Below are 22,484 nucleotides of genomic sequence, written 5' to 3'. Positions count from 1 at the left end.
TCCGCTGCTTTGTACAGAAACGCTCCTTTGCCCATTTCTTCGTGCTTCCTGACCATTTTAAGAAAAGGGTCTATATATAGTTATACAATTCCTTAACAAGTTAACAAGGAAAGCAAAAGTAAGCTCCCACGACAATACTGATCCTCCACATTTCTGTGGAAGATGCCGTCCATTCTCTTATCGAGGAGCTGTTAACGAAAGTTTTTCTCTTGTACTTTCTTCAGCCGGCCTTTCAGGAGTGAGTACTGGAGATAGATAAGATTTGATGCATTTTGCTCACCTCTAGTACTGAAGTTAAGTCTGAGTGTTTCAGCAGCCTCCTCCGCTGCTTTGTACAGAAACGCTCCTTTGCCCATTTCTTCGTGCTTCCTGACCATTTTAAGAAAAGGGTCTATATATACTTATACAATTACTTAACAAGTTTATATTCAATAAATAAATTTTTGGGAACCAAGTTGGTTATCGAGTTCTCAACTGCCACCTCTAAAGTTATAACATTTTGAAAATTGAATTCTAGACGTTATTTCTGTATTTAAAACCATTATAACAGATGTATAAGTAAATGAGGCTCTTATATCCGATGATCATAATAATTTCTATACAATTTGCGTTAATTGTGGTGCCTCCATTGATAGCGATAAGAATATTTTTATTTCGAGTGTGCTTTTTTTGTTAGTCTACGTTTTCCACAGTTTTTCTCTGCGTTTATCGGTCATTTCAAGAATTGCCTTTGTACAGAAAAAAGTACAAAGTAATTAATGACTTATTAATACGTGTATTATACTTATGTACGTACAAATGAATGTACGAATTCATGATAATTTTTAATCTGGCTTTCGAAAAATTAAAAACTTTTGGAAATTTCCTGTAATTCCGGATTAGCTTAGGTTAAGAATTGCCCGTTTATAGGAAAATGTACAATATAGCGAATTACTGATTAATAGGTCTATTATCCTCGTATGTGTACAAATTAATGTATACATTTATAATAAAAGTTGCATTTGGCTTTCGAACAATAATGTTTAACCTTCTTTAATTTTATTTTCCTACACATTTTTAGAGATTTAATAATTGTATGTTTCCATAATATGTGAATATTTTCTTTATCAGTGAAGATATTACCCGATTTTTATGAACTTTTTTTTAATATCTTTTAAACAATATCACGAAAGTAGTCTCATATTTGCAGCGGGGAGCCTACCTCGAAGCCTGCCTGGCTGCCCGGCTACTTTCCCAAAAAAAATTAATGGTTTTTCAAAATTTTTGCTTTCTCTTTAAATTTGATTTATTTTTATTTTTTAGGGCTAGATTAAATTGACTTGCGTTTCTACTAAAAGAAATGTACTAATTCCATTTCTATTCATGGTTTCCCTCACATACTTTATTTAACCCCAGAACTAAACCACGCGAGCACACGTTAAAATTCTCCTAGAAAAAAAAGAAATACTGGCACAACCGAGAAGTAGGTGAAGACACAATGAAACCATCCTAGGTGGATAATATTAATGCGGCATTTACTTTCACTTACAATTGGCGGGATCGTGCGAAAGTACAGGGGGCGTCTAACGACATGTCGGCAAGAGTTAAACGGCGCTGGTACGCGCGTTGTCCCGCGTTTCGGGGCCCGTTGGGGGTTTCGCCTTGATTCGGTTGCGAGCCGGCAACTCTTTCGTGCAGGGCCGCAATGAGCATCCACTTGTGGTGACAATTATGTTAGAAATTATGCTGAATCTACGGATCAACTCCCTGTCGAAATGTATGAGAGAATCTGTGCTATTTTGAACTGAAAAGGTTCTAGCCAGAAACATTCTTCGATGAAGACATATAGGATAATGACTATGATAGATTGTCATCATCTTGCGTGTGCGTCGGTCAAGTGGCTTTAACTTATCGAAGTTTCATTTTACTGCATCAAACGTATAAAGCAGTATAGGAACGGTAAGCATATTCGTCGTTTGGATCTTATGCTTCCCAGATAACTCAGAAGCCCAAATTTATCTGGACAATTGGCAATACCTTGTTTGAAAGAACGTTTGTACCACAGTCACATATTTGGTGACCGCTTGCGGTATTCCAAGATATGACCAAGGCGTTGAATAATATTTCCAACTTTTGGGTAAATATCCTAATTGTCACGCGATCATGTATTTACTATTCCTCTTCTGTGTAGGTAGGCGCCGACACACTTATCTAGATTAGAGCTCATTACAATTACTTTAGAGTACCTATTTACCGCCGCCACTAGGATTTCATGGTCCTATTTTGAACAGGCAAAAAGTTTAAGTTCGTCTATATATAAAATGTTGTTGACCTTATTTTCTCCTATATTCGGCAGGCCACAAATGGGGCGTTATTTCTCAAGTGCACCCACTCAAAAAGTCGAAGGTTACTGATCGAAGTTAAACTTAGACAAAGTTTTGTGCTGTTGGATAGCAGTTCACGGGGGAAAAATGTTGTTATTCGGATAAGTATTGTCCGAGGGGAAAAGGGTGACATTTTTGGGGATCTTTTTGGATATCCTCTAGTTCGGCGATTTTTAGCTCTCCTAATAAGATTGAAAAAATGTTGTCTAATACATTTTAGAAAGGCTTTTCCATGCCCTTATGATTAATCCTACGTAGTTTTTCAAAAAGAAACATTTGAACTTCAAAAATAAAGGTCAAAAATAAATTAGACTGTTTTCGAAATAAGACAAGTTCCTTTGTATTTATTTTGCTCTTAAAAGAAAGCGCATAAGAGTGGCTCTCGAGCCCCGCAGTGCACAGTGGTGCTTTCATAGTATCGTTTCTACGAAAAGTAATAATATATGCTCGTATATTTGATCGCTCTTTCTATTTTAAGATGTTGAGATTGCCATTATTTTAACGCCTGCATTATGTATACTAATGAATTAAAAAAAAGGTTAATTTTGGAAAATCAAGTAACTGGAGAAAAGATCGGGTCGAGAAAGTGGTTTAGTGGATGAAGTAAAATTAAAGCTCGGAAATTTTTTAATACTGATGTCTGATCTTCTATCTGCCTTTCTTTCCGCCTTTCGCTTTTTAATGGCAGTTGTTTTTACTTTGCTTCCTAATTTTCGTTTTTTTTTCTCTTTCGGAAAGTAGTGGCATTCCGTGAGTGAGAAAAATTTCTTCAATTAAAGTCTCCCATCTTCAGTAGGTTTCAATGCATGGTATTGCAAAGTCCCTTTGATTGTCACGGCAGTATCGAATCTGCTTTTTAGACCTTTAGTAGTGGCTGCGTGATATTCCTTGCTACTAAAAATGATTTCAGTTTCCTTGCAGTACTTCCTTGTCCACTGAAATAGGGATGACGAATCTAGGATTGGATCTTCAGCGGAACAGTTTAGGCTAAACCTTGCTGTATTTCATTTAACATTCGCCCCCATGCCATCACATGCTCCCTTACCACGAGCGGTAGGATGGTAATGCCACTCAGCTGGAATTCTAATACCTGCTTTGTAAGCTAGGATATTATAAGAATCGCTCTTGTTTTTAAAATGCTGATCTGCACGTTTGAGACGCAGTACACATTTTGGTCTGCAAAATGCGCTTTAAGATAAATCACAATTATCTCCTGGTTCTCATAAACGACAACAGTGACATGACTGAAATTGTACTATATGATTGCCATGCTTTTTTCTTGATTTCTGCAACTTTTACATAGTAAATACCTATTGAGAATATTCTGTCCTGATCATTATTCCAGTGAAATCTTTGAACGGAGTTTTGGAGACCAAACTTAAAGTTATCAGCGCAATCAAATGAGCTATGAAATTCACAATTTTTCAAAGTAATTTTCAGATTTTTGTAAAATAATGACTGCTCTTTGGTAAGGAAATTACGGGTTCTTAACTTCAGCAACTCTTCACAAAGCTCATTGAGAAATTCATAAACATTCATGATAAGCGTTTTTAAAGTCAACCTGTCAGTCTGCAGCCAAGAATGAAATTTGAGTTTTCCAAATCCTCCTCATCAAAACCTTAAATCAAGTTATCTTGAATTTTAGGAATATCGTGGCAATTTTGGCATTCTCCTAATTGGCAGGAACTTGTTGCATCAGGGCACACAGTTAACTTTAAACGATCTCGATGACCATTTACAATTATCGCTGGATCTTTCGTTGAATATCTCATGTTTATTTCTTTTAGCAATAACTTCATGTTCTCATGGTGATCACAGACCTACATTGTGCAGGTACCACTAATCCCTGGCAAAACGCAATGTTTCGGTCTGAATTGTGTGAATTACATGAAGCCTATATAAACCTCTTCATTTTCTGACTGGAATTCTGCATAAAATTAATTTAAATTGCACAAAACCAATCTTTTTTGAACGAGAGCTTCCATGTCACTCACTCAACCAGATACATAATCCTTCATTATAGGCATTAAGTGACTCATGTCACCAAGATCATAAAATTTGGATACGAGATTTTCACTTTCAAGACTCAAAGGTTTTCGAGAAATTCTTGGTAGTTTTTTGCTAGCTCAGGATAAAAATTTGACATGAATTACAGCATAATAAGAGCGAGGGCCAATTGGCCATGACCCCTAGGAACTACCGCTATGACATTTAACGAACAAAATCTCTCCTTCCATCAATTGAAACGATAACAAATATTTAAAAATAAAAATTATCACTGCACACAGCTTTTCGAGTCTCTAGTAGATATATCCGCCCTCATGGTAATATTCTACAGCCCCTAGGAACTACCCCTATTAAATTTAACGATTGCAGTCTCAGCTGTCTACAACTAAAACCGCCAAAAATATTTAAAATGAAAAATAACCACCACACCAGCTTTTAAAGGCTCTAATAGATATATCCACCCTCACAGTAATATTTCACAATGGTTAGGAACTTCCCTTATCAAATTTAACAAATCTAGTCTCAGTTGTCTTCAACAAAAACCGCAAAAAATTAAAAATTTGTACGCAGCTCCCCAGAACACTTTCCAATACTCTAGTTACTATATATTTATCTCAACAGTAATATTCCACGACCCCTAGCAACTACCCTTATCATATTTAATGAACCAAGACTCACCTTCCATGAATTAAAAACAGTAAAAAATGTTTCTAACACATATAACGAACCAAGTCTCACCCTCCATAAATTAAAATGGTAAAAAATATCGATAACAAGAGATATTTCGGGTTTTATTTGTGTAAAAAACTACGAAATTTTATCGACGTTTCGTGAACATTGCAGTTCACTTCTTTGGGGCTGACCTGAAACAGAGGTATCAGGTTATGTTGCTCTTATGTATACTCTCTACGATGCCTGTTACTTGATTAGCCAATCAGGTTCGACCAGTCCCCACGGTGGGGCACTCTGACCAATCACAGGCATCGTAGAGGGTATACATAAGAGCAACATAACCTGATACCTGATACCTGATACATTCTTACTAAAACAAACATCTTTAGTAAGCTCAGCTTCTCAAGGTAAGCTACTAACAATCTTAGCTTTTTTGAAACGGTGCAGGGAGAACAAAATCGTCCCGAAATTGTTACAACTAAAAAATAATTTTGGAACATCTAAATTCATATCAATTCTGCATAATACAAGTTTGCTTCTCTTGAAAGAAAGAATACAACATACCAAATTTCTTTTGCACACTACCTTCAAAAAACTTTAAAAACTTCACCTTTTTCTATCAAACAACCTCAAATTTTACATTTGGTCCATATTGGACCGCATATCTTTTGACCAATCCCAACGGATTAAAAAGCTTTCCACACAAAAATAAAAGATGAAATTTGACAAATTACTTCCAGTAGAGCAAACACAACTAAAAGTACAGTGAAAAACATCTCTGACCATCCTTGAAACAATAAAATGATTTCAGTCTTATCAAAAGCACATAATTTTGCAGTAGCTCCTTCGAAAATTCCAAAAGAAGAGAGTAGACATTTGCACCCTCAAAGTAATATTACACAACCCCTAGATATTTTGAAATATTAGTGTAACTGAATACATATCAACTAGCGACCTGTAGAGTTGTGTCTGATAATTATTTTTAATTCAAAAATGTGTTGTTCTTTTTTAGTTAAAGACAGCTGAAACGGGATTAGTTAAATTTTATAGGAGTAGTTTCAAGGGGAAGTATGTAGTGAGTATTTTCTATTTGAAATATTTTTTCCCGTTTTAATTAATGAAAGTTGAGAATTGGTTCGTTAAATATCATAAGGGTAGTTTTTGGGGTCCCTGGAATATGTTACTTTTAAGATGATTCTATTAACTAAAGTCTTGGAAATTTGTCTGAGGTGATTGTTTTAAATTTTTAATTTTCTTAACGGTTTTAATTGAAGATAGATGGGACTGGATTCGTTAAATTTGATAGGGGTAGTTCCTAGGAATTGTGGAATATTACAATGAGGATCGCGGTAAAATTTCAGCTACAACCACGTCTCACGACCGTGAGATAAGTGGTTACAATCTTTAACGAAATCAATACAACGATCCGGCAAAAGTTTTGTGCACCCAGAGAACACGGAGCGATCCAAGAACTACCGCCTTCTGCATTTTTCCCGAAAGTGTTTTAGCACATTGTTGACACGCAGGGATGCTTTTCAGGCTATTAACGAATGAAAGCTTGGCACCTCCAAGAGCGCCGATGATAAGGACGATTAGTTTAACAGAATATTCCGGGTACAATCGTTGCAACTCCCTTTCAAGGTCTCTATACATCTCTTTTTTTATTCTCCTTCGCTATAACGTTTTTGCCAGATGGTGCCGAAAATTCGATAACGTGAATACCGTAAGAGTGACAGAGATAGTAATAAAGCTCTCTTAGTGCCGTATTGTGCCTTTCGATATAGGTTGTTCCAGCATGAGCATGGCACGCGCTGCAGCTATAATCAGGAATATCTTGGCTCAAAATGTGGCGATGGTATGTTAAAGTGGAAATGACACCGTCTTGGCATGTCAAAATGAAACCCTCCTTACTAGACTTCAATCCGGGCGATTTAAGGAAAGCAAATGTTAGCTCACATGACATTGACTGATCGTCCACATTTCTGTGAAAGATACCGTGAATCCTCTTATCGACGAGCTGTTCACGAAAGTTTTTCTCTTGTGCTTTCTTAATCCGGGCTTTCAGGAGTGAGTACTCGAGATAGATAAGATTTGATGCATTTTGCTCACCTTTAATACTGAAGTTTAGTCCAAGTGTTTTAGCAGTCTCCTCCGCTGCTTTGTACAGAAATGGTCCTTTGCGCACTTCTTCGTAATTCATGACGATTTTAAGAAGAGGGTCTCTTTCATTTGCGATTCTATGTGCTGTAGCCAGAATAATCCTGTTCTGAAGAGATTCAAGACTCAATATTCCGCGATCACCTTGACGGCGTGCGATGTACAGTCGCGGAAAAAAAGAATTAAGATGCATGCTTTGTCCATGTGAATAAACTTCCTTGTCCCGATATCAAGGGATCTGAGCTCGTTCTTTTTCTATGGAATTACTGCAAATGAATAGAGTACTACCGGGACGGCAAGCATGTTCGTTGCAGATACTTTGTTCCTCGTCGAAAGTTCTGAAGACCAAATTTGCCGGATGAGAAGTTTGTATTTGCTTCGGAAAGTATCCTTTAAGCTGTCGAATATCGCTTCGATCAACGAGTTCGGGATTTTCAGGGATGCCATTAAGTTTTAATCGCTTCAAATAAACCTTGGAGCATTTGTCTAACCCAAATTCCATTTCAATTTCCTTTTCATATCGTTCGACAATCCCTAGAGCTACATGGAGTTGCTCTTTCTTTTCAGCATAGATATTAAGATCGTCCATGCAAAATAAATGAGTGACCTTGTACTTTCGATCTGCAGGTTTGCCGCACAAGTACGCGTCGGAATGGCGAAGTTCTAGAGGCAGCGGCAATAATGTAAGGAAAAAGAGGAGTGGGCTCATGGTCTCGCCCTGAAAGACACCTCTCTGAAAGGTGACCTTGTTAGTTGTCACACGATTTTTATAGATAAGATAGTAAATCTGTTTTTCCAAAGCGGCATCAATCTCTCTATGCACCTAACGATTTGCGGATAAACCTTTAAGCTTTCCAAGAGATAGATGATAAGTCTATGGGAGGTCGAATCGAAAACTTTCCGATAATCAATCCAGGCCATCGATAGGTCACGCGGGTAGAATGATGCATATTTGCAGACACACCTATCGATAACCAGGTTCTTCAGTGTGTTATACAGTGAGTTCGGCAGTGTTTTCAGACAAGTGATTGGCCTGTAATTCTTCGGTTTAGCTAAGTTGCCTATTTTTGGCAGAAGTATTGGGCGCCCTTCCACCAACCGCTCCAGAATCGGCTACTCCGACTTTAAAGATGAGGTGAAAATACTAGCCAAATGCTGATAGGTTGAAGGAAACCAAAATATCGGCCTTAAATTGTTTATAAAAAAAATATATTTATCGGTGAGAAAAAATCTTCGTTTGATTACTAAAAAATATATTTAAGAAGCTCGTGTTAAAATTTAAGACTAATCGGTTTAGCCGTTTTCGAGTAATGTTGGTCACCGACTTTGAAAACACCATTTTGAGAAAAACGCTTTTAAAGTTTGAAAAGCAATTTACATAGAAGAAAATTTTTAAAAACTTACATGGACTCGTCTATTCCAGGTCCATATAATACAACCTCCGCCGCTTCGGCAGCTTCTTATAAATCGAGCTGATGTTGTCTGTGGGCCATTCTTCCATCTCGGGTGCTCTCACGCGCTCTGAGATCGGTAATGTTCACGCACTGCTCATCTTCTTTTTTGGTATATAAATGCGCATTTTTCAAATTTGCGTGTAACTTCGAAAATATTCACCGGAAAGATATCAAATTTTTTGTGTGTATTCTTAAATATATTTACATTAAGAAAAATTTTTTTTTTAAAATCGATTTTTTGAAAATTCTAACTGTATATAACCCCTTAACAAGTCAAAGCTGCTGACCACCAGACAGCATATTGTTGGGAGAATACGGATACTATCTGATGCTAAGAGAAGTCTAGAGCGGAGGGAGAGGTGAGCCAGAGAAAATCAACAGTTTCTCTCTGACCCATCTCGACTCTTTCAAGATCATCCAGTTATTGTCTCATCTGGCAAATTTGGTCTTCCGAACTGTCGGCGAGGAAAAAAGTATCTGCAACGAATATGGTTGCTGTCCCGGTAGTACTCTATTCATTTGGAGTATTCCCATTGACGAAGAACGAGCTCAGATCCCTTGATATCGGGACATAGGCATAGGGTCGCAAATAGAAGATAGCTTTTTCTTAAAATGGCCAGGAATCACAAAGAAGTGGGCAAAGGAGCGTTTCTGTACAAAGCAGCGGAGGAGGCTGCTGAAACACTTGGACTTAACTTCAGTATTAGAGGTGAGCCAAATGCATCAAATCCTATCTATCTCGAGTACTCACTTCTGAAAGCCCGGACTAAGAAAGCACAAGAGAAAAACTTTCGTGAACAGCTCCTCGATAAGAGGATGCACGGTATCTTCCGCAGAAATGTGGAGGATCAGTCAATGGTGTGTGAGCTAACGTTTGCTTTCCTTAAATCACCCGGATTGAAGTCTGGTACAGAGGAGTTCATTTTTGCATGCCAAGATGGTGTCATTTCCACCTTAAGATACCGTCACCATATTTTGAGCGAAGACATTCCAGATGATAGCAGCAGGGCGTGGCATGCACACCCCGCGCATTTAGCTGACTTTCTATCTAGTTGTCCAACTGATGCGGGTACGATCTACATCCAAAGGCACAATGCTGCACTAAGAGTGCTTCATTACCATATCTGTAAAAGCAGTACGACACAGCAGCCAATTTTCGATGGAAAAGGATCAAAATGATTCCCACCATTTCTCTAGTGTTAAGCTTTCAAGTGATTATTTACTTAATACGCTAGCATTTTTTTCTGACTTTTAAAGTTTTTTTTTGTAGTACGAGGAGAAATCCTGCATAGGACACCCAGCCTAAAGTTTACCTAGATAAACCAAAGGCAAAATAGTATCGGATTCCTACCGACTGAAATACGCCTTTTGCCATCAAACCATTTCCCCGGAATCGGCTATCGTATTATTTCAGGGAAATAGAAATCAGGTTAATTATCATTGCAATTATATCATGGCTGGGTTTGGCTGTTTACTGCTATCATCTGGGAGACTTTTGCTATGGGACTGCCTCCCTGAATGACATGCAACTCAAGTGCCGGCAAAAAGTTGGGGTGATTTAGATATGTCTATTACCCGCAGTTGCAAACATTTATTCCACAAATTTCTTGAGTATCACCATGTTAAGATAAAAGAGCTGAAGTGAATCCTAAACCACATGGAGGAATTCGCAAGAGTAAGGAGCATGTGCTCCTTTCGATACAGAATGGGATAAGGAAATTGAACTATTAGATCAATGACTTGTAGTACTATAGTGGCATGATTCTCAGGAGTTTCAATAATTTTGAAGTTTTAATTGGCAGCACTATCTCTGAGAGAGTGATGAAGGAGAGAAAGAAGGCATATCATGGATTTAAAGCCCGTAGAGTGATACAGAAGGAAAAAGAAGCTGGGAAAACTCCCTCAACCCATTATTGGAATAGCATGAGGGAGCCCACTTTAAGTCCAGTAGAGGCGAATTCCGCCAAACCTATCAAGAAGAAACAAAAGACAGGCACTACTGCTGCAGCCTCCTTAATTTCAAAGAAGGATGATGGAGAGGTTATTACTTCTGCACCAAAAATCATAAGGAAGAAGGAGGCAAGGAGACTTGCTTGAGATGAGGTGGTTTTCATCAAACCGTTCTAGGGTCCGAATTATTCCGAGGTCCGAACGGACCTCAAATACGAAAGTTAAGCCCTTGGATTAAAGATGAAGGGGGTCAGGCAAACAAAAAACGGAGAAGACCTTGTGGAATTAGGACCTACAGCGATGCGAAAGAAGTCGAAGCGGCTGAAAGAAGATACTTCGGTGAACCTCCAGGTGTATTGGAGTACAATGTATTTTGTAAAATTAGATCCAAACGGTTCTTTTATGCAGGGTTGAAAGACTTCTCAACATCAGTGCGCAGGCGCATCACTTCTTCTGATATTCAAATTTTTAAATACTTAATAAAAAGCAAATTAAAGTAAACATTTTCAGGCGAATGTTTCTTTTATTTTTTCATTTTCACCTTTTATATCGATTGGTGCTAAAAGAAATAATGTAACATGCAGCAGCCGCTTAAGTTTTTGGATCATCGGGCTAAAAATAATGGAGCAGGATTAAAATTGTCTTATTCAATTCAAACCTTCTGTTTCAGTACGTGATTATGATAGTCCTGCTATTAATCGGAGAAGCCACGGTCTGCGTGTTGACAGTATTTTGGCCTCATTTGCTGGGAATCGATGTGCGACCGTCACGATTGGTACGAGCTCTTCAGCGTAGTTATGCAGTTCCTGGTCGTGAACAATTCACAGCTGCTCTTGATTTGGCGCAAACTATGGTTCGTATATGAGGCATGCGATGCATATAGCGATTAACTCTTGCAACGTTTAGTTTAATTTAAACTAAAAATAGCTCTAATAAGTCCGTCTTTAGCAATTAGTAAGATTGCACTAACTTGCTCGCTGGAATCTGTTACTGGTTTACTCAGCACTCCCTAATGGGCACAAAATTCTGCGACGTCTTTACGACATATTTATGACAACCTTACAAAATCTTATGTCCACGTCGTTAAGGTGTCTTTAAGATATCGTAAAGATGTCCCAATGTCGTAAAGACGTCGCCGAATTTTGTGCCCACTGGGTCTTTTTTACGCGTAATCGTTCGTCATATTTGTTCTAACATATATCATTCATCGTTTTTGTGCGAACCTTTAAATTATTTTTGAAACATAATCTTACTTTCATCACAATAAATAAGGACCCGACTGCAATGAAAGGATATAATATATTTCGCCTCTATGTGGGCAACGGCAAAGCACGTTATTAGGTGCACACATGCGTAAATCATGGGTGCAGATTATGAACAAAATAGCACACGTAGTGGGAGAACCACAATTAGTGTCCCTGCCTTACGTGTGATGACGTTTTAAGGGAAGTGTACACTTATCGAAAAGCAAGTTATCGGACTTGTACTGTACTTTGTTTTTTGCAGATTAAGGTGAGAATAGGTCAAAATAAAATTTCTAAAATAAAATCCATGAAAAACTTTTCGAACTATTTGAAGCTTTACATCCGAAAGTGTGTAACATTTGCCTTTCTGTTATGGTCATGTATAAAAGAATTATATGCATAAATAAAATTTGGTTTGACAATTATTACAGGTTCCTCCTAGGAGTAACCGGCCCTTCTAGGAACAACTGCAAAACGCTCGCTTCTCAATGACATGGAGCGAACGAAGCATAACAGCTTTTTGCATCCACCTTGCAAGTGCCTCGCATGTTTTTAATACTCGGGTACGGCTTCGAGGCTACACACCAGTGATAGCTCGCACCTCCGAAAGCATCGGTCACAAGAAGAATAATTTCAACCGAATATCCTGGGGACGATTATGGCAGTTTCCTTTTAAGGTCTCAATAGCTCTCCTCTTTCTAATCCTTTGGAGCGATCGACAGCACAGTTTCGCAGCCAACATCATAGGAACGGCAAAGATGGTAGTAAATCACTCTTAGAGCCGTATTGTGTTTGTTGAGATAATTCGTTCAGCATTTGACTTGTATCATCCTACCAGCCCTACCTATTGAAGGTCTGGATTGATTACCGGAAAGATTTCGATTTAAACTCCAATAGACTTATCATCTATCTTTTGGAAAGCTTAAAGGTTCATCCGCAAATCGTGAAATGCACAGAGAGATTGATACCGCTTTGGAAAAACAGATTTGACAGAAAAAAATCATTTGACAACTAACAAGGTCACCTTTCAGAGAGGTGTCTTTCAGGGCGACACCAAGAGCCCACTCCTCTTTTTCCTTACATTATTGCCACTATATCTATCACTTCACCATTCCGACAGGTACTTTTGCGGCAAACCTGCAGATCGAAAGTATAAGGTCACTTATGTATTTTACATGGACGATCTTAAGATCTATGCTAAAAACAAAGAGCAACAACATCTAGCTCTAGGAATTTTCGAACGATATACTAAGGAAATAGGAATCGAATTTGGGCTAGAAAATGCGCCAAGGTTAATTTGAAGCGACGAAAATTTAATGGCATCCCTGAAGACTCTGAGCTCGTCGATAAAAGCACTACATGACAGCTTTTCGCTGGAGAGACTTATATATACTTGGGAGTGCCACAGAGCCGTATTCAGGATGTGACATCTATAAAGGATACTCTCCGAAGCAGATAAAACGTCTCATCCGGGAGATTTGGTCTTCCAAACTGTCGGCGAGGAACAGAGTATCTGCAACGAACATGCTTGTCGTCCCGATAATACTCTGTTTATTTGGAGTGGTACCATGGACGAAGAACGAGATCAGATTCCTTGATATCGAGACATGAAAGGTTATGCACATTAACAAAAGCATGCATCTAAAGTCTTCTGTTCCGCGAATGTACATCTCACGCCGTCAAGGTGGTCGCGGAATATTGAGTCTTGAATGTCTTCACAACAGGATTATTCTGGGTACAGCACATAGAGTTGCAAATGAAAGAGACTTTCTTCTTAAAATGGTCAGGAATCACGAAGAAGTGGGCAAAGGAGCGTTTCTGTATAAAGCAGCGGAGGAGGCTGCTGAAACACTTGGACTTAACTTCAGTATTAGAGGTGAGCAAAATGCATCAAATCTTATCTATCTCGAGTACTCACTCCTGAAAGCCCGGATTAAGAAAACACAAGAGAAAAAACTTTCGTGAACAGGTCCTCGATAAGACGATGCACGGCATCTTTCACAGAAATGTGGAGAATCAGTCAATGTCGTGTGAGCTAACTTTTTCTTTCTTTAAGTCACCGGGATTGAAGTCTGGCACGAAGTGTTTCATTTTGGCATGTCAAGACGGTATCATTTTCACCTTAAGATACCGTCGTCACATTTTGAGCCAAGACATTCTTGATGATAGCTGCAGGGCGTGCCAGGCACACCCCGAGCATTTAGTGCGCATACTCTCTAGTTGTCCAACTCATGCGGGAACAATTTAGATCAGGAGGCACAATGTGGCACTAAAAGTGCTTTATCACCATCTCTATCACTCGTACGGCATTAACCTTAATATCGCTCTTGTAAATGCTCCTAGGGAAGTCGAGTGAATTGTCGAGAATTTAATGTGCTGCATATACTGGAACTGTATATTCTCGACAATTTTTCCTGTTGCTCACTCGAGGCCTGAAATGGTTCTTCTTGACTTCTACTAGCAAACCATGTTCATTATCGAATTCTCGGCACTAGGTGACCAGCCACCAGGCACCAGCTTTATTCTGATTTGGTTAGCTCTCATTTGAATAGTAATATAGATGAAGTGTCAAGCAGTTCAATGACAGGTCCTGGTCGAACTCCTTTGGAATTTAAAAATAATTCTTTGCGGTCAAAGCGTTGGGAAGTTGCTGGATTTAGTATTGCACACAATAATGATACTAAGAAATTATTGGTGGCTTCTTTTCATTCAGCAAATAACTCGAAAGACAAGGACATGAAACAAATTCTCGAAGAACTAACAAACGATACAGAAGCAGCTAAAAAATCGCGAAGTTAAAGAAAACACCGGTGCCTTTTTTGAAAATGAATATTCCTTTAGAAGCCCTCGTATTTTTGTTGAGTCAAAATCTAACGAAATCGACTTATAAGGAAATGCGAAAAGAATGTAAGAAGTTTGGCGGAAATATATGGCCCCAGTTTGTGAGGAAAAATTACTTCTCAAACCTCGAAAAGAGTTGAGCCATATAGATGATTGTGTAGCTCAGGTACCTCTTCAAGCTCTTTTAGATCATACTGCTTAGAGGATATTTAAGATGCAACAACAAGTGAGATTTCATGCTATGGATGCAATACCGCGTGTTGATTCGAACTTGTCTCTAATATGCTCTTTAAGGTTTGATGGCAGTTCAAGCCATTCTGCTTATAATCAATAATACGCTTCTCAAGATGCAAATAAAAGTGACGAAAACTTCTTTACGACCACACTTATTTCTTTACGCCTAAATCACGAACAATGATGTGTATTACGGGACAACAAAAACTCTCAATCTCCTCGATTTTGTCGCCCACTTCAGTTACGGCACGTAGAGGAATTAAAAGATGTCATATTACAGCAAAAAAGGCATTTTTTTACTGTAATACACCTTACATTAATTGATGGCAAAGTATTATGCATAATTAAAAATAAAACATCAATGCAATCATGTCCGATTTGTCATGTACCTCCGAAAAACTTCAATGACCTTTCTAATAGAAAGTCTGGAATTTTAAGTAAAAATCGGAATCTTTACGTTTTGGTGTCTCCTCCATTCATGCCAAAGTCAGGAGGCAGTGGCAACACCAATAACGGAATTACTGCTCGAAGGGCATTTGGTAACCCTAAACTTTTTTCTACATCTCTTTGATTAAATGGAGAGCCTGTTTATAATCTTCAAACGATTTTGATTGCCTTGTCATGTCAACTTCCTATAGATGCAACTGAATTTGAAAAACTTTGCAATTCCATTTCCAAAATGTATTACTTCACTGTGATTGGTATCCCATGCATTCAATTATGCACAAGATTTTGATTGATGGTAGAGAAATAATCAAAAATAGTGTGTTACCTATAGGAATGCTCGGAGTAGAAGCTTCTGAGATTGAGAACAAAGATTACAGGGGGTTCAGAAAATATCATGCCAGAAAGAAAAGTCGATGGCATAATCTCGAAGACTCATTCAATAGTTTAATGGAGGACACACACTCTATTGCATCAACAATGAGTACTTCGTCTCGAATACGTAATAAGAAACACCTGGACCTTTCGAAAGCAGTAAAAAAGTTACTTTCAGTTCCAGAAGTTACTAATCTCAGTCATCCAGTAAACTGTTTTAGAGCAGCAACGGTGATAAAATAAGGTCAAGATCAAGTACGGCCGTAGCCCTAAGAAAGTAAGTGTTTTCGTTAATTAGAAATATTGAGCGCTTCGTGTTCGAACAATGTGAGAAGTGGGCGATATATATGATTTGAGCAATCGAACTTGATGCTGACCTTATTTAATAACCTTCTCTGTCCTGAAATAGTGAGTGTTGCAGTTATTTTTAAATATTAAGAGTTTTGCGTTCGAACGTTGCAAGAAGCGGGCGAATCATATTACTGGCATTACCGCACTTGGTACCGAGTTTCTTATACAACCATTGCTGCCCCGAAACAGTGAGTTTCGCAGTTGATTAAAAATATTGAGCGCTTAGCGTTCGGCCGTTGCGAGAAGGGCGCTTTGTCAAATGGACGTAATGTTTACCAAAAATTTTTAATGCGTGATAATGATTTTATGGTAGTTTTTGCTTTTAATGCTATAAGGATATATCTTATGCTCTAATTTTGAGCCCTTGAAACGTAAGAAATTACTAGGTTATAACCAAATCCACCGAAGGACATTTTCCTATGCATTCTGTGCGGGGAAGAGAAATATTGAAATATATTGAAATATTGAAATCATCTTAAATCAACACAGGTATATTTCGAGAATGAAAATAATGTGAATAACTTATGATTTAATTATTATAAACAAAAATGCAATTAAAAAATTGCTAAAAATTTGAATTTTTGTTGAAAAAAATTTTCCTTTACTACAAAAATGTGGTATTTTCTATTTCGGCATTTCCTTAATCATCTGCACTGATGTAGCTATTCCTAAAGCTAATGTGTGTTTGATTATATTTGTTAAAATACAACAATTGCTTATTTTGTAAACAAATTAGGGCTGTAAATATAAAACCTTGGCTTGCAAAGTAATTTGTTTGCACTGCAGCTGCTTCCCACATTCGTAAAAGAGATTCGCATTTACTGCTTAACAATAAACAGTTGTTAATATTCAATACCAAATATCATAGAGTTTGTATGTATTTAAAAAATGTTATAATTTTTGTTGAATAAATTTTTTCTCAATGAAAATACTAACATTTATTTTAAGATTGATCTTCAGTAACAAAATCTATCAAGCATTAACAATTATAATTCTTATAAACAATTTTTCTGACAATTTGTGGGAACTAAAGATAGCGTTTTTAATGGCAGGAGGCTATCAATTGTAGGATTTATGTACCTTTTAGCCTTAGGTAACCAATGTACGGATCTGGCACAATGGATCAATAGATGGCGTTTTCAACTACATAAAAATTATGTGATATTTAAAATTATGTAAATAAATAATAACAATTATTTATTCTTGATTTTACATGTAAATAGTGACTACAAAACTTTCACATGAATTTAAAGAAATTTTATTACAAAGAAAAATTATTTGGAGACCAAAAAGTCAAAGTTTTATATTTATTTACTTATTTAATTTGGTTGCAGAATCAAAAGTTTTTGTGTTTCAACTAACATGATAAAACTTATGTTCTTTTCAAACATATCGGCATTAATTCAGATGATGTAGGAAAATTCCAAATTCAAAAACCGCACATTCCTAAATTTTTTATAAGAATTGTGTATAAAAATTACATATGATAATTATGTATAGAAAATGTTACTAAAAATCACTCTCACAATAATGTAAAGTATTTCCAAATTTTAATAAATTTTGTCCAACACTTGGATCTAAACAATAAAATTTGTTTGTTGTTAATCTTACATAGAAACTGCGAGTCCAGTTTTGAATAGCTGAATTCTCCAACTTTATTTAAACTCCGCATACTTATGTACTTTGAGGGGCTGATTACGAATTTGATAGTGAAAATTGGCGACTAGGGCATCTCCACGGTAAAATCATGAAAAAACCATGAAAGACATAGATGTTTTTATCTAAGCCAATATGAAAACTGTCGCAAAATGTTGTTCACAACAGTTGTCGTTCCCTTAAGTTACATATTTTTTGTTTTGAATATTTTTTTCTGCGAGTAATTGTTTCTGAGAAAGTGAATGATATATCAATTTTGATGAAGATAAACCATAAACATCATGGATTTTTTAGTTTATCTCAGCCAATACGCAAAATTCTGCCAAATCTTCTGGATAAAAGTTGTAGATCTCATTAAGATACAAATTTTCCTTTTAAAGAATTTTTTCCACGAGTGATATTTTCCGAGACAATTAGTGATGCATCTAACGATAAACTATTTCGGTGCTGTGTATTATCGTGGCAGCAGGCCCTAAGTGTCGACAAGAGTAATTAGGCACCTGTATGACTTATTGCAGAAATAATGCTCGTAAAATCTCTGCTATTTCCCCCTACCCCTTTCCAGCTTCTCGGGAGAAGACAAAAGGCACCTGCTTGACTGGTTACAGAAATAATGTTGGTTAAATGCCTACCCCTTTCCAAAGTCCTGTCGGGGCGGGAAGGCACCCCTCTGACTGGTCACATAAATAATTTTGTTCAAACCCCTACAACTTTCACAGGTCCCGCGGGGTGGGGGGGACCCCTGTGACTGGTGACAGAAATAATGTTGTTCAAACCCTATTCCTTTCCCAGGTTCGGTGGGGGGGGGGCAGCCCTCTGCCTGGTCACAAAAATAATTTTGGTCAAACCTGTACCGCTTTCCCAAGTCCCGGCGGCCGTGGGAAGGCACCCCTGTGACTGGTCACAGAAATAATGTTGGTCAAACGTCTACCCTTTTGCCAGATCCCGTGGGGGGCGGAAGGGACCCCTCTCACTGGTTACAGAAATAATTTTGGTCGAACCCTGACCCCTTTCACAGGTCCTGGGGTGGACGGGAAGGCACCTCTGTGACTAGTCACTCAGATATTGTTGGTTAAACCCCTTCCTTTTTTACAGGTCCTGTGTGGGGTTCGGGGGCAACCCTGTAACTTGTTAAAAAATAATATTCGTGAAACTCCTACCGCTTTTCCAAGTCCTGTGGAGCGTGGGAAGGCACCGCTCCGTCTGGTCACAGAAATAATGTTGGTCAAACCCCTACCCCTTTTTCAGATCCTGTGGGGGCGTTGAGACACCCCTGTGACTGGCCACAGAAATAATTTTGGTCAAACGCCTACCCCTTTTCCAGGTACCATGGGGGTGGGAAGGCACCTATGTAAATGGTCACAAAAGTAATGTTAGTCAAACCTCTACCCCTTTCCCTAGTCCTGTCGGGGCGGGAAGGAACCCCTCTGACTGGTCAGAGAAATAATGTTGGTCAAACCCCTAACCTTTTCCTAGCTTCCGTGGGGGCGGAAAGACACCCCTGCTACTGATCACAGAAATAATGTTTGTGAACCCCTTTCCTAGGTCCTGAGGGGGGTGGGAAGGCACCCGTCTAGCTAATCACAGAAATAATGTTGGTCAAAGGCCTACCTCTTTTCCAGGTCCCAAGGGGGCGGCAAGGCACCCATGTGACTGGTTACGGAAGTAATGCTTGTCAAACACCTACCCCTTTCCCAAGTCCTGTCGGGGCGGGAAGGCACCCCTCTAAATGGTCACAGAAATAATGTTGGTTAAACACCTACCCCTTTCCCAGCTCTAGTAGGATCATAAAGATATCTCTGCGGCTGATCGCAGAAATAATGTTGGTCAAACCCCTTCCTCTTCTTCAAGTCCTGTCGGGGCGGGAAGGCACCCCTCTGACTGATCACAGAAATAATGTTGGTCAAACCCCTTTCCCAGGTGCCGTGGGGGCGGAAAGACATCCCTGCGACTGATCACAGAAATAATTTTGGTCAAATGCCTACCCCTTTTTCAGGTCCTGTGGGGCGGGCAAAAATATTCAAAACAAAAAATGTGCATCTTAATGAGATTTACAACTTTTATGGAAAATATTTTTGCGAAATTCTGGGTATTGGCTAAGTTGAAGGCAAAAAACCTTGATTTTTAAGTTTCTTTTTTTATGAAAATCGATGTATCACTAATTTTCGCGAAAATTATCAGTCTTACAAAAAAATTTATGTTACAAGAAATATGTATTTTGATGAGACCTATAGCTTAGTTTGCTTAGTTTTTTCAGCTGATAAAAGAAAAACGGGAATAGAAAAAACCACAAATTCTAAATTTTGAAATGCATTGTTAATAACAATTACGATTGTTGTTGTTTTATAAAAACGGTGACTAAGAAAGAATTAAAAAATTGCAAATTGGGCAAAATTTAAGGTTTTAAACTTTGCTAAACCAAAAAATTCTTTTCCTTCCGCGGTAGTGTGTATGTGACTATTCTTTCCTATGCACTTTAACATTTTTATCATTCTTGAAAATAATAGCAGATTTTCATTGAAATTTTTTTTACTTTCATCAAATTGTATGAATAGTCTAATTTTGCTAATTAAAATTGAATCAATCCATCCGTCCATAAGTTCAGTTTTTGTAATTGGCCTACATCTCATTACAATGAAAGGGTCATTCGTTACGGGTACTTCAACGCGTTACGGGGTGCCTGCCTCGTAAGTGTGCCGTGAAAGTGCACACACAGCTTACTATACATTCAGCTTAAGTGCTATTGTTCTTTATGTTTTATTATTAAAGAAAATATAAACATTTTTTCAAAAACCTTAGACTTTCGGGAAAAACTGGGAAAATACATGGGGTCACAGTGAGTCCAAGTTTCCTTTGATGCTTAATAACTTGATACTGTTGAAGAGCTGAAGAGAATCAATGGCGAGCCTAGGTTGACTCCGCATCAGGATTCAAACCTAGGCCGCTGTTGTTTCTGCACCAGCACGCTATCCTCTGCGTCAGGGAGCCTGATGGAAAACAGCCCCCGTTGACTTGCAGACGCTCGAATTTCTCCCCAGCATCGACTCTTTGCTTGCATTACGGCGCTTGCAGGTAGGGCTCATATAAAATTATGCGATTTAAATTTTTATTAAATTCCGTAATATTTCAAATTATGGAAATTGATTCTATCGAAGGCGTCATCGAAATAACGAACTTTCCTAGAACATGAATGTCGAAAATTTATTTTCTGACGGCATACCGAATAGATCATATATTACAAATTTTTTTGTTGCGTAAGCAATCTAACTAGATGCTCTATTCAAAAGAAAGTTAAAAAATATGAATATCGTGCGGGGCACTGTCCTTTGGCACCAACACCGGTTAATCATAGGACCAAACGATGAATGCATCAACTCGCCATAAAGATAGACTGGACAAGACAGTACGCGTCCCGCATTCAGTGTGTGATTGACTACATTACATCTGGCAGGAAATTTACCGCCAAGGTTCGAAAGTTCGCGCGGATACTATCTGACACCAAAAAAAGTTTTGACACTTCCGAGACCCTCCAGTTACTGTCGACCACCCGCACAAACCAGAGGAGGCCGAAGGATTTTGGAGATAAGTCTGTAAAGTGCAGCATAGACTGTCCCAAAACTCAGAGAACATAAATAATTTCAAGGAGGTGTGTGATGCCCTCATAACACCTGATGAAGAATTCTCACCCATCACTACTAAGGAGGTGAAAAAGTATTAAGAGGGATGAAAAACTATTCCACTCTGGGCCCAGATGGTATCAAGACCTTTTGATGTAAGAAGTTCCCTTAAAATCAGCAGTATTTGGTCAGTATTTTCACCTTATATTTAAAGTCGGAGGAGCCAATTCCGGAGTGATTGCTGGAAGGGCGCAGAGTACTCCTGTAGAAAAATGGCAACCTAGCTAAGCCGAAGAATCACAGGCTTGTGACAACAAGGTCATCTTTCATAGAGGTGTCTTTCAGGGCGACACTATGAGCTTACTTCTCTTTTGTCTCACATTATTGCCACTATCTCTAGCAATTTGCCATTCCGATGGGTACTTTTGCGGCAAACCTGCAGATAGAAAGTACAATGTCACTCATGTATTTTACATGGACGATTTTAAGATCTTTGCTAAAAACAAAGAGCAACCACATCTAGGTTTAGGGATTGTCAAACGATATACTAGGCAGTCTGATAAGTCCCGAAAAATGAAACACGGAGACGTTTCTTTTGGCCAAAGTCGGTTTTATTTTTTAACATACTCTCTTTTTAGGTCGATACAGCGAGTCCAAAGATTTTCTAACTTTTTGATACTGTCCGAAAAGTACTCGATCGGAAGGTCTCCAAAATACGCCTCAGTTTCAGCTATGAGCTCCTCATTTGAGTAAAAATGCTTACCGGTGAGCCATCTTTCCAGGTTAGGGAACAAGTAATAGTCGCTGGGGGCCAGGTCTGGTGAATGCGGTGGCTGAGGAACCAATTCGAAGCCGATTTCATGCAATTTTGCTTGTGCAACTAAGCATGAATGAACAGGCGCATTGTCGTGATGATAAAGCGGTTTTTTCTTCTTCAAATGCGGTCGTTTTTCGGCGATTTTAATTTACAAATCGGTCCAATAATGATGAATAGTATGCTCTGGTTATGGTTTTACCTTTTCAAGATAGTCCAGGAATATTATGCCATGTGCATCCCAAAATACGGAGGCCATAACCTTTCCGACCCATTGTTGCGTTTTTGGACGCTTCGGAGCACTT

General features: G+C 38.3%; 1 protein-coding gene across 1 annotated transcript in view; it reads left to right on the top strand.

The window, feature by feature from the left end:
• LOC117173459 (tetraspanin-17-like) overlaps positions 1–22,484 on the top strand; it is a 55,192-nt gene that overhangs the window by 15,817 nt on the left and 16,891 nt on the right. Inside the window, exon 2 of the mRNA XM_033362044.1 lies at positions 11,274–11,456. Within this exon, the coding sequence (XP_033217935.1) occupies positions 11,283–11,456 (174 nt within the window). The 5' untranslated portion in view covers positions 11,274–11,282. The remainder of the gene's footprint in view (positions 1–11,273; positions 11,457–22,484) is intronic.

The sequence above is a fragment of the Belonocnema kinseyi genome, chromosome 5, assembly GCF_010883055.1.
Source record: "Belonocnema kinseyi isolate 2016_QV_RU_SX_M_011 chromosome 5, B_treatae_v1, whole genome shotgun sequence".
NCBI lineage: Eukaryota > Metazoa > Arthropoda > Insecta > Hymenoptera > Cynipidae > Belonocnema > Belonocnema kinseyi.
This window is presented reverse-complemented; position numbering and strand designations above follow the sequence as displayed.